This window comes from Schistocerca americana, chromosome 4 (genome assembly GCF_021461395.2).
Source record: "Schistocerca americana isolate TAMUIC-IGC-003095 chromosome 4, iqSchAmer2.1, whole genome shotgun sequence".
Lineage (NCBI taxonomy): Eukaryota > Metazoa > Arthropoda > Insecta > Orthoptera > Acrididae > Schistocerca > Schistocerca americana.
Window position 1 is genome coordinate 258,759,679 of NC_060122.1, and position 16,015 is coordinate 258,775,693.

General features: G+C 40.8%; 1 protein-coding gene across 1 annotated transcript in view; it reads right to left on the bottom strand.

The window, feature by feature from the left end:
* LOC124613390 overlaps window positions 1-16,015 on the bottom strand; it is an 84,587-nt gene that overhangs the window by 35,837 nt on the left and 32,735 nt on the right. The window contains exon 3 of the mRNA XM_047142093.1: window positions 9,277-9,403. Within this exon, the coding sequence (XP_046998049.1) occupies window positions 9,277-9,403 (127 nt within the window). The remainder of the gene's footprint in view (window positions 1-9,276; window positions 9,404-16,015) is intronic.

Here is a 16,015-nt window from a genome sequence, read left to right on the forward strand (position 1 = left end):
CCAGAATGCGAGTCCAGTGTCTAAGCACTGCTCCACCTCGTTCGGTCACTTGTGGCCTTCCGAGTGGCAGAATGGTTTTTTCGGAGAAGTTCCACATAAGTCGGCCATCGCGCGTCAGCTGCGCAGCGATGCTGGTATCAGTGGTCACGTGAACATTCTCACACCCGTAGACGAGATTCAGTATATTCAGGCAACACTTCCGCCAGGATCGTTGTTTTCTGAAGGCAGCAATGGCAGATCGTACAGCTGCCACAGTACAGATAAGACATGTCAACAAAGCAATTGTGAACCGGGTATCAGCAGTGGGACTATGGATACGAACACCTCTAGCTCGTCTTACACTCACGGCAGGGCATCAAAGTGCACATCTCGACTGGTGCCGCCAGAGGATCACTATGAATGTGAAATGTAGCACCGTGGTCTTTAGCGATAAAGTAGATTATGCCTGCATGCAGGTGATGATCGTTTGCGCGTACGACGTAGATATGATGAGTCCTGTCGTTAGAGTGAATTCGTCCAAGACACACAGGCCCCATATCAGGCAATATGCTCTGGGGTGCAATAAGATATAAATCTCGCTTTCTTATTTCTGGAGGGGACGCTAACCAGAGCTCCGTGCGTGCGGAATGTTGATAGACTGGTTCTTTTGCCGTTCTTGCCTCGGTAAGTTCCTATGGGACCAAACTGCTGAGGTCATCGGTCCCTAGGCTTACACACTATTGAATCTAAATAACATACGCTGAGGACAACAAGCACACTCCTATGCACGAGGGAGGACTCTAACCTCAGACGGCGTGAGCCGCGCGACCTTTGGCATGGCGCCTCAGACCGTGTGGCTACCACGTGTGGCTTTGCAACAGGAATGTGATGTTTGTTCCATGAGGATAATGCACGCCCACACACTGCCCGTGAAACTCAATGTGGTCTGCAAGACGTGCAGCAACTTTCCTGGCCAGTGCCATCTCTGGACATATCTCCAATGATTTGACGGAACGAGAAGTGACTTGTGCGACTCATCAACCAACAATTCCTAACAGAACTACGTGAACAGGTCGAGCAGGCGTGGCGTAGTGTGTCATAGTTCAGCATTCGCCATCTATATGAATGACTGGGTATTAGAGTTAGCAGCTGCATTGCAGCCCGTGGATGTTACAACACATCCTAATACAGGAAAATCGGTATGGATCAATCCCTGTTACCCCAGAACAGCATGTGTTGTTAATCTGTAAATGTAATCATTTTATGTACTCTATACGCGCGGTTACAGCAATAAACCTTGAGTGAACTGGGAACTTGTGAAAGGGCGTAACGATTCTTTCGTTCAAATGGCTCTGAGCACTATGGGACTTCTGAGGTCATCAGTCCCCTGGAACTTAGAACTACTTAAACCTAACTAACCTAAGGACATCGCACACATCCATGCCCGAGTCAGGATTCGAACCTGCTACCGTGGTGGTTCCAGACTGTAGCGCCTAGAACCGATCGGCCACTCCGGCCGGCGTACCGATTCTTTTTGCGGTAGTGTATGTCGTTGACTAATAATGGAAAGGGTGACCGGCATTGTTCTGTTCGCAAGGAGTGGCGAAGAGCACGAGTAGTATATCCGTAAATTATGTCCGTCATTTTAGATTTGGGAACTATATCATATATTTACAACACGTGAAAAGGTAACACACACTTTCTGTTCCTTTCTCCCACGTTATGCAGATTCGACGAAAAATAGGCACGACGTATAAGAAATCTTAGTTTGTAACCTGTTAGTAGAGCCAAAGCTCGATATCCTACTACAATTATACTTTTTTGACAGTGTGGAAGGGCACCACCCTCCAGAGCAAGTATTCGGGTTTAGAATACGTTATTTATAGAAACAGGCAGTCTTCTCCATAAACAGACATCGGTTTCAGACGCAGGAACAACGAACGACGGACTCTGCAAGGAGTGTCACAAAATATTAGTGTGTACAGCGGCCAGAGATCAACAGTGCACAAAATCTTGCATAAGAGGTTACGTCTTTATGTCTACAAGGTGCAACTGCTTCAGGTACTTAAATCGAACGGCAAAAGTCAGCGCGAACAGTATGCAGTGCTAACCAAGGTTTACGCTAACAATTACCTCTCGGAAAATATTTCTTTCGCTGATGAGTCAATTTTTCAAGTATCCCGGAAACTCTGCTGTAATAATGTTCCTATATGGCTATTACACTGCGAAATGTAAAGACGGCATCTTAAGGTCAACGTGTGATCAGAGTTACGTCAGAAATTGCATCGTTGGTCCACTCTTTTCCAGCGATCCAACCGTCAACAGTGATATTTACCTGGACAAGATATGAGAGTTGGAACACTTGCGACTTGACTTCAAGTTTCCAGATAGGTGGACTGGACGAGAAGGACGGACTCCGTAGCCACCACGGGTCATCTGACTACTTACTACGGGCTTTTTTCACAGGTATGTCGAGCTAAAGTAAAGGACTGAAACACAAGACGCGCATTTTCAATCCATTTGAGCATGTCGCCCTCATCACACCTTTTATGATGATAGTTTGGCCTGCGCAGAGACATTCAAGAGAATCTTTCACTTAAATTATCAACAGATCTTGAGTATCCTAACGATCGCTTGTTAATAGGTCAGGAAATGATAGGTGAATAGTTGTACGATCAATAGATCGCGCCATGTTTTCTAGTAGAACATCACATCTTTGACTTAGGAAAGCGTGGTTAGTGCGAATATCAGAGGTGAAGGCAGTGACTGTAAGACCGGGAAGCTGAAATGTTTCACCCGAGGCGAGGTGGCCAAGTTCGAGCCTGGCGGCGGGCCGAGTAGTGTGCCGGCAGTTGGTGGCTGGTGAAAGTTCGGCAGTTAACAGTCAAAGGCTCTGATTGTAACAGCGATACATGGAAGACAAACTCAGGTGGTTTCTGGGTTGCGAACCAGTATTACCTCGGTTACGGTCGGCTGCAAACCTATGGACGTGTGGAGCGCGTGCCATGGGAAGGAGCGTGCTATGTGCTTCAGCGACCGATCGGTCCTAGAGATGGACCGCCGCTGTGTTGACTCCTCGTTTTTCTTCCTGGATCGTAGTACGGATGTGTCTGGTGAGCTTCCGATTTGGTTTGTCGGATGCGGGTGAGCAGAGCATCGGTAGTAACCATAGTATAATTGCCATTTCCTATAACAACCGTTGATTGTTTAGTTCGGTAGTTTTCCGATTGTTTGTTTATTTAATGCTTCAGTCTGTTATTTGCTGTAAGGCATCGCATTTATATTTTAAGTGGATTCATTTGAAGAACGACCTCCTGCAGGTACTATTACTGGAGCGCCATTTTCATTTTCCTCTTTGTGGATGTTTTTACTACCAAGTTTGTGTCTTTTTTAATTGTTTGCAAGGGGGGCGTTCTCTTAATCTTAATTATTAGGCCCTCTAAGCCTCTATCAACGAGGAATTTCCTCTTTGTTTGTTACTAGTTTTTTGTAGTGCCTATAATGTTGCTCGGAAAGTTACGTTCAATCTGTTGTTAGTCAGGGTTGGTTAGCCAACCGAACGCGTTTAGTGCTCCGCTCCAAGTGGCGGTTACCTGTTTAGTCCCTCGCCCACGTGGCGTGAGTTTTCTACAATTTGTGGTTGGCAATCGAACTTCGTGCTCTGTAACTGTAATTAGTTTTTGACCGCTTTACAAGTTTCGTTGATTTGGCTCTGTTAACTCATTGAAAAATTATTTTCTTGGTTTTCTTGTTGCTGTAATTTTGACTGTCTTGTGGCAGCGCTCGGTCTATAGTAGACGCCTGGCCCAATTCCTGAACTAAATTCTGTATTTTTCTGTCAATTAAGCTACCATTTCTGTTTCTTTTGGAGGGACTTGGTTGAAAGGTTAGGTGCAGCGTCCCAAAGAGGAGCCAAGTCCCCGCTCGACAAAACGGCCAGCCGGGTGCAGGTGGTCCGAACCCACAACGCCTTGCCAAGACCGGATTGGAGAGCACGTCGATGTATTTATTTGTGTCTTAATCATTGCGCGCTTCCTGCATCTGTACTTTTAATTTTTTTCTAGCTCTTTTAAATTGTTGAAGTATGAACCGGTTAATTTTCCGATTGAGTAAATACTAGATTTGTTCAATTAAATGTGTTTATACAAGTGTGGCTCGGCCAACTGAATTAATCATACTCCTTGTATGCACTGATGGTATTTGAAAAGCCAAATTCTAAGAGATTTATGATCTGCTAAATTCATGAAGGTTCTCACTAGTTGTTCAGAACGGAATATTTACCATAAATTTTCTCTGGTTATTTCTCTTGCTTGTCTTGCGCTCCTTTGCTATCTGTATGGTAATTTTCTTTTATGGTGTTTATTTTCAGAGTCTATTTCTATTTTGGATTGTGTATGTTATACTTCCTCCGACAAAGAATTTTTAGCTCTTTTCTTGTACTGCTACAGGCGTTATTATTGTATTTAATTTGTCTGCTATTAATGAATCTGGTACAGATTTTTGATTGTGAATTATTCTGTTTCCCAAGAGTCAATACCATTGGAAGTGTTATTCCAATAAATAAATAACTCGATCTTAGTTTGTTCTGTTAAAATAAAGAGAAAGTTCACAATACGAAAGATGTTGAATCTCGCTATGGCTCTGTCCTTCCTACCGCAGACACTCTGACGCGGGTATTGCGTACCAACAGGTAACTCATAAACCCATATTTCACGCTTGCAAAGGAATCATGGTGTGGCAGATAATAGATGTCGTGTGAATGATTGACCATTACGAAATTAGACGAATGATTGAAATGCTCTGAAATAAGAATGGATCGATGATTATTCATCAATCGAAGATGCGATGACATGAAACGATATCAGCGCATGCCACTCAGAGATGTTGAATTGTAGCTCGCACCTTTGCACTGTGTAACGTAACTATGTCGGTGAGTCAGAAACAATGTGCCTTAATCGAGTTTCGAATGCGTAGTGTTCTTCAACACATGGGGCACCGTCTCCTTCAGTAAGACAGTGCCAGATCACACACGAGCGCTGCGACAATTCAATAATCCGATGTATTGGGTTCACTGTCATCGACCACCCTCCATACAGTCCCGACTTGACCTGTTTGCAAAACTTGAAAGAACACCATCGAGGACTCCACTTTGATAATGATGAACCGTGCAAGCGGAGGTGAGGTTGTGGTTTCGTCAGCAGCGTCAAACATTCTACAATGGCGGTATCAACAAAATTGGTCTGTCGCTAGGAGAAATGTGTTGGTCTCCAGAACGACTATATTGAGAAATAAATATGTAGAGATGAAAAATAAAGACGTAGATTGACAATAATGTTTGTTTTCTTTAAAAAGCTTGAAGATTTTTCACATGAAAAGGCTTTAATTTTCAGCAGGACCTCGTAATTTATGGACACCCTTTGTTGCCGGCCAGTGTGGCCGAGCGGTTCTAGGCACTTTAGTCTGGAACCGTGTGGCCGCTATGGTCGCAGGTTCGATTCCTGCCTCAGGCATGGATGTGTGTGATGTCCCTAGGTTAGTTAGGTTTAAGTAGTTCTAAGTTCTAGGGGACTGATGGCCTCAGATGTTAAGTCCCATAGTGATCAGAGCCACACCCTTTTTTAAGCGATTATTTAAATCGATATTTAGAAGTTCATGACAACCTTACAAGGAATATTCATAAGCACTGACGCTGGTAAAGATAAAGTTAAAGGAACTATAAACTGACAACGCCTAGATTGTCAAAAGGGCTTGTTTATATCGTAATCATAACAGTTCTCATTGTGTTAGTAATGTGGCGACTGAAGACTGCACGGACTCGGAGCAAGAAACGATAATTTGTTTATGGATATAATTCTGACCAAAGAGCAATTTACGTTCGTGGTGAAACGAGTATAGCTCGAGACTGTTTCTACGTATTGTGTTTATCTGTCGCACGTCAAGTACAGGTAAATATATTTTAATTTAACTTAACTCTAGCACCACTAAGGGTGCGGGGGGGGGGGGGGGCTAAAATTGCCGGCAGTATTTGTTTTGTTTGTGTAATATATCCATTGATTGAGTGAAGATGCAAGAACTTAGGTAGTTGTAGAGAAATATCTAGAGTATGTGCTCTCATGGTTTTATGATTTTTGTCAGTTATTATCATATTTAATTTAAGTGCGGTCAGTTTTTGCCTCCCCCCCCCCCCCCCTTTAGACATCGGTGAGACCACTTTTCTCGTTAAAATATTTCTCAATATGGCAGAAAGAAATGCAATTTATGACTGTTGGTACCGCTGTATTGTGTTGCCACTGTTGTTTTGAAATAAATCTCCTTTGTTGTTCGATCAGTTGTACATTACTCGCAGTTCTAATAAAAAGTTTCTCACAGATGAAGAGGTGTCAGCTACAATATGTGAAGCAAGTGAAGGTGATGAAAGTGATCCACAAGAAGATGATATAGTTGTGACATACGTCAGTGACAGAGCAATTGAAAATGATTAAAATTCATGGAGTTCATCCCCTGATGAGCAGCATGCAGCTGCTTCCTTCATCACTGTTTCGGAAAAAAGCGGTAGTGAATGTATTACTGCGCCTCCAAGGCAAATACGCAGGTCGGTACAAAATATAGTGAATTTTCGTGAAGGTTTGACTCATGAAGGCCTGACCTCTAGTATGTCAGCACCTTTCAAAAATTTTATGACTCCTGAAATAATGAAGATTATCGTGGACTATACAAACCAAGAAGCTCGTAATAGGAACTTGAAACTTACAACCATAGAAGAACTGTACGCCTTCATTGGTATTTTGATACTCATGGGCACAAATAATGACACCAGACTGCCTCTTTAGGACTTATGGGGGAAAGTACTGGGAAAGAATATCTACAGAGCTACAATGAGTCGTATTCGATGTGGAGAATTTCTGTCCCTGATTAGATCTGATGATAAAGAAACAAGAACCGAAAGACGTAAACAGGATAAGTTTTGCCCCATTCGTGAAGGTTTCGACAAAATTGACGAAATGTTTGTGAAATACTACATACCAAGTGCATATCTAACAATCGATGAAATGCTCACCCTATTTCGAGGATAATGTCCCTTTAAGGTCTTTACGAAAGACAAGACTGGGACGTATGGCATATTGATTAGGATGTTATCAGATGCACACACCCGTTATGTTCTAAAAATGGAGGTCTATGCAGGGATGGATGAACGACCTGCCGAGGAACGGAGTGCAAAGGCAGCTGTTAGACGCCTAGTGAATCCGCTGGCAGGAAGTCTAAGAAATATAACAACAGAGCGTTTATACATCCGTAGACCTAGCCGAGGAGCTTCACAATGATACGTTAACTTTGGTTGAAACATTAAAGAGTAACAGAAAACACGTACCAGAACAGCTAAAGAAGCCGCAGGATCGAGAGCTATATTCCTCTGTCTTATTCACAGATCCGAAAACAAGGAACGCACCAGTTACCTTGGTTTCATACATCTACATACTGAAGCCTACTAACATTCTCCTACTTCTTTCCATACAACACAATGATAACAAGGTGGATGAATCGACAAAGAATAAAAGGACAAACACCAGTCTCTAATACAGTGAAACCAAAGGGGGCAAAGACAGCATTGATCAAATGACGCGACATCATTCAGTAAAACGAGGGACCAGATGGTGGACATTATCTTTCTTTTTCACCTTGTTAGATACTGCCTATCTCAATGCTGGAACAATTGTCAAGAAAAACATCCCAAACTGGAATAAGAAGAAGCATAATGTAGGAAGGCTGCCGCTGCTAGAGTTAGGTCAACAGCTCGTTAGGCCAGCTGTGGAAGAGAGAGCATAGAAAATTATGGGTTTACAAAAGCCTATCATCTCTGCAATGGAAAGTGTTCTAGGAAACCGCATCCTAGCATTACTGCAAGTCTTCAGTCTGTTGAATTTTAATCAAGAAGAAGATGTCACATCTGTTTGAAGAGTAAAAACTCTACAAAGGAAAAAGACAAGATGACGAAAGTGTCTAAAGTTTGTTGCAGGTGTTCCAAGTGTGTGTGTTTCACTCATTCTGCAAAAACAATCATATGCAAAGGATGTGAAATTGAAAGTGAAAATGAGTAGGAAGGAAAAACTCAATTGTAATTTATGACTTTTATCTTCTCTTATTTGTGGTTTGCTATTGTACGTTCTTTCATGATTTCTTAATATAAGTGTAATGTATATTAAAGAGTTTCGTGATAAAAATGTAATAATACTTCTCATATTCATTACTTTATTTATTGTGTTGGTATTTGTTATCATGTTCCTGATAACTATGGAAAGTGTGTTGCAACCTAGTAAAGAAATTCCTAGTTCATTTAATAATAATAAAAAAAACTTAAAAAAGGGAAAGAATGTGAGGGCAATTTTTGATCGCCCTCCCCCCCCCCCCCCCCTAGACATCCTTGTGACAGAGACTAGTGGTGCTAGGGTTAACAATGTAATACGTTCCTACATTCAATGCTATGAAGAATATACACAATTTTCCATGTAGTAACGATAAACTCTTGCTTCACATAAACAGATATAATTATTTTAATTATTTATTATTTTAATTAATTTTAAATAATTTTAATTGTAATTAATTTTAATTATTATATAATTATTTTAATTTCAATCTGATGACATGCACTACAGATCTTTGAACAGAGATCTCCTCCTTAAGCAGTGGGCATCGAGTATTTTGTTGGCTGACGTTGTGAAACTGTGTGCTATCTGGAAAACGTTCATTTACAGTGAGGGACCTTTGACTTACTTGTTGCGTATTAAGACTGCCGGGGATTTGTGCAGCTGCAATGACAGTTTGTGATGCATGGGGAAGCACACATTACCTTTCCATCATTTGGCGCACATGTAGACCTTTGTTCATATCGGCTAACGAGTGATAATATTTTAAACAGCGCCTGAAAATTTCCGCCACGCTCTCTGATTCCATTTGTTCTTCTTTTCTTACGTGGCAGTGTTAACATAAAGCCCAGTATCGTATTTGTAAAATAACTGCTTGGATAACTTCTTGCAATAAACAGAACTTGCGTCTGATATATTGAAACCACTAAGGTGTGCTGTACAGTCAGCAGACACAGGCCCTTTTGATGAGTTATTTTAAAGAGCACACATTTTTGTCGCTTTGGTATTTTTATGCCTACTAGATGACAATATTTTCGTTCAATACCTGATTACCAGATTACAAAATAAGTTCATGACAATATCACAATTAACTTATACCTACACGAAAATGACAATGACTTGTAGAATATAGCAAAGCTGATAAATGAGGTCTCACTTCAGCTCTTGGGTGTAGTCGTGAAGAGGCATCCGGAAGATTCCATAGTCTTTCACTCTGGCGTCTAGCAGCTGTGCTAGCTGATTCATGAATGTCTTTCCTCTGTTCCATGGCCGCTCCGTAGTTCCTGAAACAAAAAAGGCGAGTAATGATTTACGTACATTCACATCTCTGATTTTCTAGTCGTGGTGTTATTGCGAAACATAAATAGGATGCAGTAATTTGCTGCCCAACTATTCTTCAATTGCACGCTCTCGGAATTTCAACCGTAGCACTCTACGTGAAACGCAGCGGCACTGATGTAACGACTACCATTGAAGTTTGTTGAGCTTCTCCACAAAGCTCTCGCACTGACTAAACGAGAAGTAGGGGCTCCGATCTCGAAAACTGACATATGACCGGGAGAGTAGTGTGCTGACCACATGCCGCTCCATATCCGCATCCAATGACGCCTGTGGGCTGAGGATAACATTGGTGGTCTGTCGGTATCGTTGAGCCTTCAGGACTGTTCGGGAGGAGTTTAGTTTTATGAATTGTGTTTCCTTCAGATTCAGCCAGCCAATATCAGCCTGGCGTCTGCTTTTCCTACAATTAATTGTGGCTCCCTCCATACAGTTGCTCCTAGGTGTTTTACGATTGTTACTGTCTTCAGTGAGTTTTCACTAGTAGCGTAATTTCTTAGTCTATTAACTCGCAGTATGTTAAATTTACTTATGTTGAAGGTTCCTGCGCTAATCACCGATTCTGCACAGATCTATCTCCGTTTCGCTGCTGTCTTCGCGTGTTAGACATAAGCATCGTCTGCAAAACAGCCTCATCGAGCTTCCGACCTTATCTGCTAGATCATTCATATATACTGTAAACGGATAACGACTAAGCTGGCAGTTTTATCACAACCAGAGAATAGCACACACCTAGTGTTTTGTTATTTAGAAGTTCTCTCAGATTGACTATGACAATGATAGACCTCTCTTAATTATGTGAAAAGTAATTTGACGCGAAAACTATTTCTTCCACTTGTCCAAAGTACTAGCTCATCGCATTATGAGGTAGCACATGGTCTCTTTCATGAGCTTTACCTCGAAGAAAACGAATTATTGACAAACAGTCAACACGGATTCGAAAATTTCATTCTTGTAAAACACAACTAGCACTTTATTCTCGCAAAGCAATGAGTTGTATTGACAGCGGATATCTAACTGATTTCTTATAATTTCCAGAAGGAGGCAGTCTGAACAACTCTTTTAAAAAGTTTGTTGATGATGCTCTTTTAAAGTCATGAAATGTTCGAAACCAATTGCAAAATCATTTATACAAGATATCTGTATGATGCGAAAAGTGGCAACTGACTCTAAATAGTGAAAAGTGTAAAGTCATCCACATGAGTATTAAATTTCGCTAAATTTCGGTTACACTAGGAACCACACAGATCTAAAAGGCTGTAAATTTTACAAACTTACGGATTACAATATCGAACAACTTCAGTTGGAATGATCACACAGATAATAGTGTAGGGAAAGCAAACAAACAATTGCGATTTAATGATAGAACACGCAGAAAATGCAATAGGTCTGTGCAATACACTGCTTACACCACTCTTGTCCACCCTCTTCTGGAATATTGCTGTGCGGTGTGGGATCCTCATCAGATGGGTCCACGGAGAACATCGAAAAAGTTCAAAGGAGGGCAGCTCGTCTTTTATTATCACGAAACAGGGAAGAGAGTGCTACGGACACGATGTGTGAATTGGACTGGCAGTCATAAATCAAAAGAATTTTTTGTTGGGGCAGGATCGTTCAGTGAAATTTCAATCACCAACTTCCTGCTCCGATTGCGAAAACATTCTGTTGGCGTTGGCGCTTACCTATGTGGGGAGAAATGATCATCACGAAAAAATAATAAAAATCGGAGGTCCCGCCGAAAAATCTTTGAGAGTGGAAGAGAAGGGAAATAACTTAGAGGTAGTTCGACAGACCCTCTGCCAGGCACTTAATTGTGAATTTCAGAGTAATTATGTAGATGTAGATGAACTCATCTCACCTTCTACCTTAGTCTGACATGTGTAGAGACATTCAAGAGACTCTTACATGTAAACTATCGATAAATACAAAGCGTAACGATCGCCTGTCGATAGGTCAGAAAATGATAGGGATATCTTCAGTTTGTTTTATCTTTGCCAAGGGGTCATGGTGCAACAGACTGTAGATGTGCTACGTGTTCATGCTCACCAATTGCAGTAATAGATGAATGGTTAAAATGCACTGCAATGAAATGAATATATCGATGAGTAAGAGGCAAGTGCACTGAACACTTGAAGAGAAGTAAGTATTTGTGGCAGAACTTAACTCTAAGATTTTCCGCTTATAGCGAGCAGTGTCTTAACAATTAAATACCTAGCAACAACTCTAGAAATTATTTCTACCAGAGGTTCACCCATAGTATATCCGGGAATACTGTCAAGAGGGAGACACTACTAGAAGATTTTTCAAAGTGTTCTGCAAATTTTACCAAATTTTAATTAACAATTTACCCTCAAAATAACAAATACCTCGGGCATGGGTATGTGTGTTGTTCTTAGTATAAGTTAGTTTAAGAAGTGGGTAAGTGTGGGGACCGATGACCTCAGTGGTTTGGTCCCTTAGGAATTCACACTCATTTGAACATTTGAAAATTAAAATTGTACACAAGCAATTACACAGGTATTAATTGGCCACCATGGTTACAAAAACATATGGTCAAATTGTAAATATGCAAGCGTGACATCTAAGGTAAGCATTCACTTATAGAGAAACTTGTAATAAAAGTGTAATGCAGATGAAACTATGCTTTTAGCTAGCCAAGGCTAGTTCTTGACAAAATGTATATTTATACTACAGTTAATACAACCCAAAATACGGTGTAATATAGCAGCACGCAGAAAAAAGAAGACTACCTTCTTACAGTATGTTTTAGAAAGCATAAACAGTGCCGCCTGCATTCATCATAATATTCGCAGTTATATAACGACACCGAAGATGGAACAACGAGCGGACGATTATGAAGCATAATACAACATCAGGGCTTCTGTAGCAATGGATCAAGATCTCCAACGCACCATTACAGAAGTTGGGAAGGAAAATGTAGGTACAGAGAACTGCGAAGAAACCATGGGTAACAGAAGAAAATATTTCAATTGATCGATGAAAGGGGGAAGTACTAAAATGTTCCGGGAGACTCAGGAATACAGAAATACAAGTCGCTGAGGAATGAAATAAATCGGAAGTGCAGGGAAGTCACGACGAAATGGCTGCAGGAGAAATATGAAGACATCGAAAAAGAAATGATTGTCGGAAGGACACTCAGCATGCAGGAAAGTCAAAACAACCATCAGTGACATCAAAAGTAAAGGTTATAACATTAAGAGTGGAACTGGAATTCCACTGTTAAATGCAGGGGAGAGAGCGGATAGGCGGAAAGAATACATTGAAAGCCTCTATGAGGGGGGCGATTTGTCTGATGTGATAGAAGAAGAAACAGGAGTCGATTTAGAAGAGATAGGGGATCCAGTATTAGAATCCGAGTTTAAAAGAGCTTTGGAGGACATCAAAAAAAGGAGAAGGGATAGATAACATTCCATGAGCATTTCTAAAATCGTTGGGGGAAGTGGCACAAACCGACTATTCACGTTAGTGTGTAGAATGTATGAGTCTGGCGACATAACATCTGACTTTCGGAAAAGCGTCATCCACATAATTCCGAAGACGGCAAGAGCTGAAAAGTGCGAGAATTATCGCACCATCAACTTAACATCTCAAGCATTCAAGTTGCTTACAACAATAATACACATTTGAATGGAAAAGAAAATTGAGGATGCGCTAGATGACGATCAGGGCTTTAGGAAAGGTAAAGGCACGAGAGTGGCAATTGTGACGTTGTGGTTAAACCAAGACACGTTCATAGGATTTGTCGACCTGGAAAAAGCGTTCGACAATGTAAAATGGTGCAAGATGTTCGAAATCTGAAAAAAGTAGGGGTAAGTTATAGGGAGAGACAGGTCACATACAATATGTACAAGAGCTAAGAGGGAATAATAAGAGTGGACGACCAAAAACGAAGTGCTCGGATTAAAAAGGATGTGAGACAGGGATGTAGTCTTTCTCCCATACTGTTCAACCTGGGCATCGAAGAAGCTATGATGGAAATAAAGGAAAGGTTCAGGAGTGGAAGTAAAATTCAAGATGAAAGGATATGAATGATACGATTCGCTGCTGACATTGCTATCCTGAGTGAAAGTGAAGAAGAATTACATTTTCTACTGAACGGAATGACCAGTCTAATGATTACAGAGTACGAGCTGAGAGTAAATCGAAGAAACACGAAGGTAATGAGAAGTAGTAGAAATGATAACAGGGAGAAACTTAACATCTGGATTGATGATCACGAAGTATGTTAAGGGATTCTGCTACAAAGGCTGTAAAACAACCAATGACGGACGGAGCAAGGAGGACGTCAAAAGTAGACTAGCAATGGCAAAAAGGGCATTCCTGGCGAAGAGAAGTCTACTAATATCAATTATCGGCCTCAATGTGAGGAAGAAATTTCTGAGAATGTACGTCTGGAGTACAGCATTGTATGGTTGTGAAACATGGGCTATGGGAAAACCGGAACAGAAGACAATCGAAGCATTTGAGATGTGGTGCTACAAACTAATGTTGAAAATTAGGTGGACTGATAAAGTAAGGAATGAGGAGGATCTGCGCAGAATCGGAGAGGAAAGGAATATGTGGAAAACTGATAAAAGAAGGGATAGGATGATAGGACATCTATTAAGACATCAGGGAATGACTTCCATGGTATTAGAGGGAGCTGTAGAGGGCAGAAACTGTAGAGGAAGACGGAGATTGGAATACGTCCAGCAAATAATTGAGGACATAGGTTGTAAGTGCTACTGTGAGGTGAAGAGGTTAGCACAGGAGATGAATTCGTGGCGGGCCGCATCAAACCAGTCAGATGACTGATGACAAAAAGAACTTATATACCTAGAAAGCTTAAAAAAAAATATAATATTGCCAGAAAGAGTAAAATAACGTGTAACTTGTTTTGGTTATTGTGAAAAGTAGTCACAAAAATCAAAGTCGATGTCAGACAATAACAATAACGATATCTGCGATGTCAGGTACACTATATGACAAAAACTGAATGTGTTGGAGTTCCTGTAATTTTTGACGTACATGAAAGTGTTAACTGTAATGTCCAGACGAAACTATAATCGTCCAGTCATAACTGTGGATTCTCTTATTGCTCTGAGAGATATTTTAGTGGAACTACAACATATATAATACTACCTAGGCTACCCAGCTTCGCTCAGGGAGTTGGTAGAAGACCGTGTGATAGCTGAAACGAAAGGATAAACTTTAAATTATAAGATGTAAAAAAATTCATTCAAAGCATATTCTAACTACTTACGATACTTGTTAAAGTTTAAGAAGTAAAATCAAATTATTGGAAATGTATTATAACTATTAACAGTACTTGTTTATAAATAACATTTTTCATTTTGTTATCCGGAGTATACAGGTTTAAATTTTTCGAATTTCCTACTCGAGAGCAAACCACATATAGTTACCGTGAGAGAAGCAGGAGTCTCTGAGGTCGATGCCGCAATATTTTAAAGTTTATCCTTGCCCTTCGTTAATTGAAAAACTGTAGGTAAATTTGATTATAAATTGCAGTCTTTGAAACTGGAATGGCAGTTCGGTAGTGATCAGTGGTATTCTGGGAATATATAGTGTGTGTCCTTTGTTCTTTCCAGTCATAAGTTAAGCTTTGATTATGTTATTTGACAGCTATTTGATGATCATCCTTGTGCCATTAAATAGTTTAGATGAGTTGAGATTTCTAAGTTGTACGATGAGATATCCAGTTTTACAGTTTTATGTTGAAAGCAGTGTAATGGCATTCCTGGTACTTGCAGAGTGCTTAGAAATTCTATAGAGGTGTTCACACTTTCTCCAACGTTTACCAACGTGTTGATCGATTTGAATATTCTCTCTTTGCCAGGAAATTTTCTTTTGAATACTAAGTTGATATTTTCGACAATATTATTTTTAGTGGCCAAAATTGCCATTTCAAGTGGCCATTCCGGATCGGTATGGTTGTAAACTAAGTTTGGTTGAATTTTCGTTATCAGCAGTGGCTGTGTTGCAGAAATCCTTGTTGTGTTTAATGAGGCCAATCATCTGGTCAGTAGGATATGCTCAAATCAAATGGCTCTGAACACTTAGAACTACTTAAACGTAACTAACCTAAGGACATCACACACATCCATGCCCAAGACAGGATTCGAACTTGCGACCGTAGCGGTCGCGCGGATCCAAACTGTAGCGCCTAGAACCGCTCGGCCAACAAGGCCGGCAGTAAGATATGTGTCTTCACCTATTTGCAGAAGTTGTTGAGCAAAATGTTTCTTCGTCTTTCGACAGTTCAGCTCTCTTATGTTTTGGTACATCTTCATCTACATCTTTACTCCGCAAGCCACCTGACGGTGTGTGGCGGAGGGTACCTTGAGTACCTCTATCGGTTTTCCCTTCTATTCCAGTCTCGTATCGTGGAAAGAAAGATCGTCGGTATGCCTTCGAGTGGGCTCTAATCTCTCTGATTTTATCCTCATGGTCTCTTCGCGAGACATACGTAGGAGGGAGCAATATACTGTTTGACTCCTCGGTGAAGGTAAGTTCTCGAAACTTCAACAAAAGCCCCA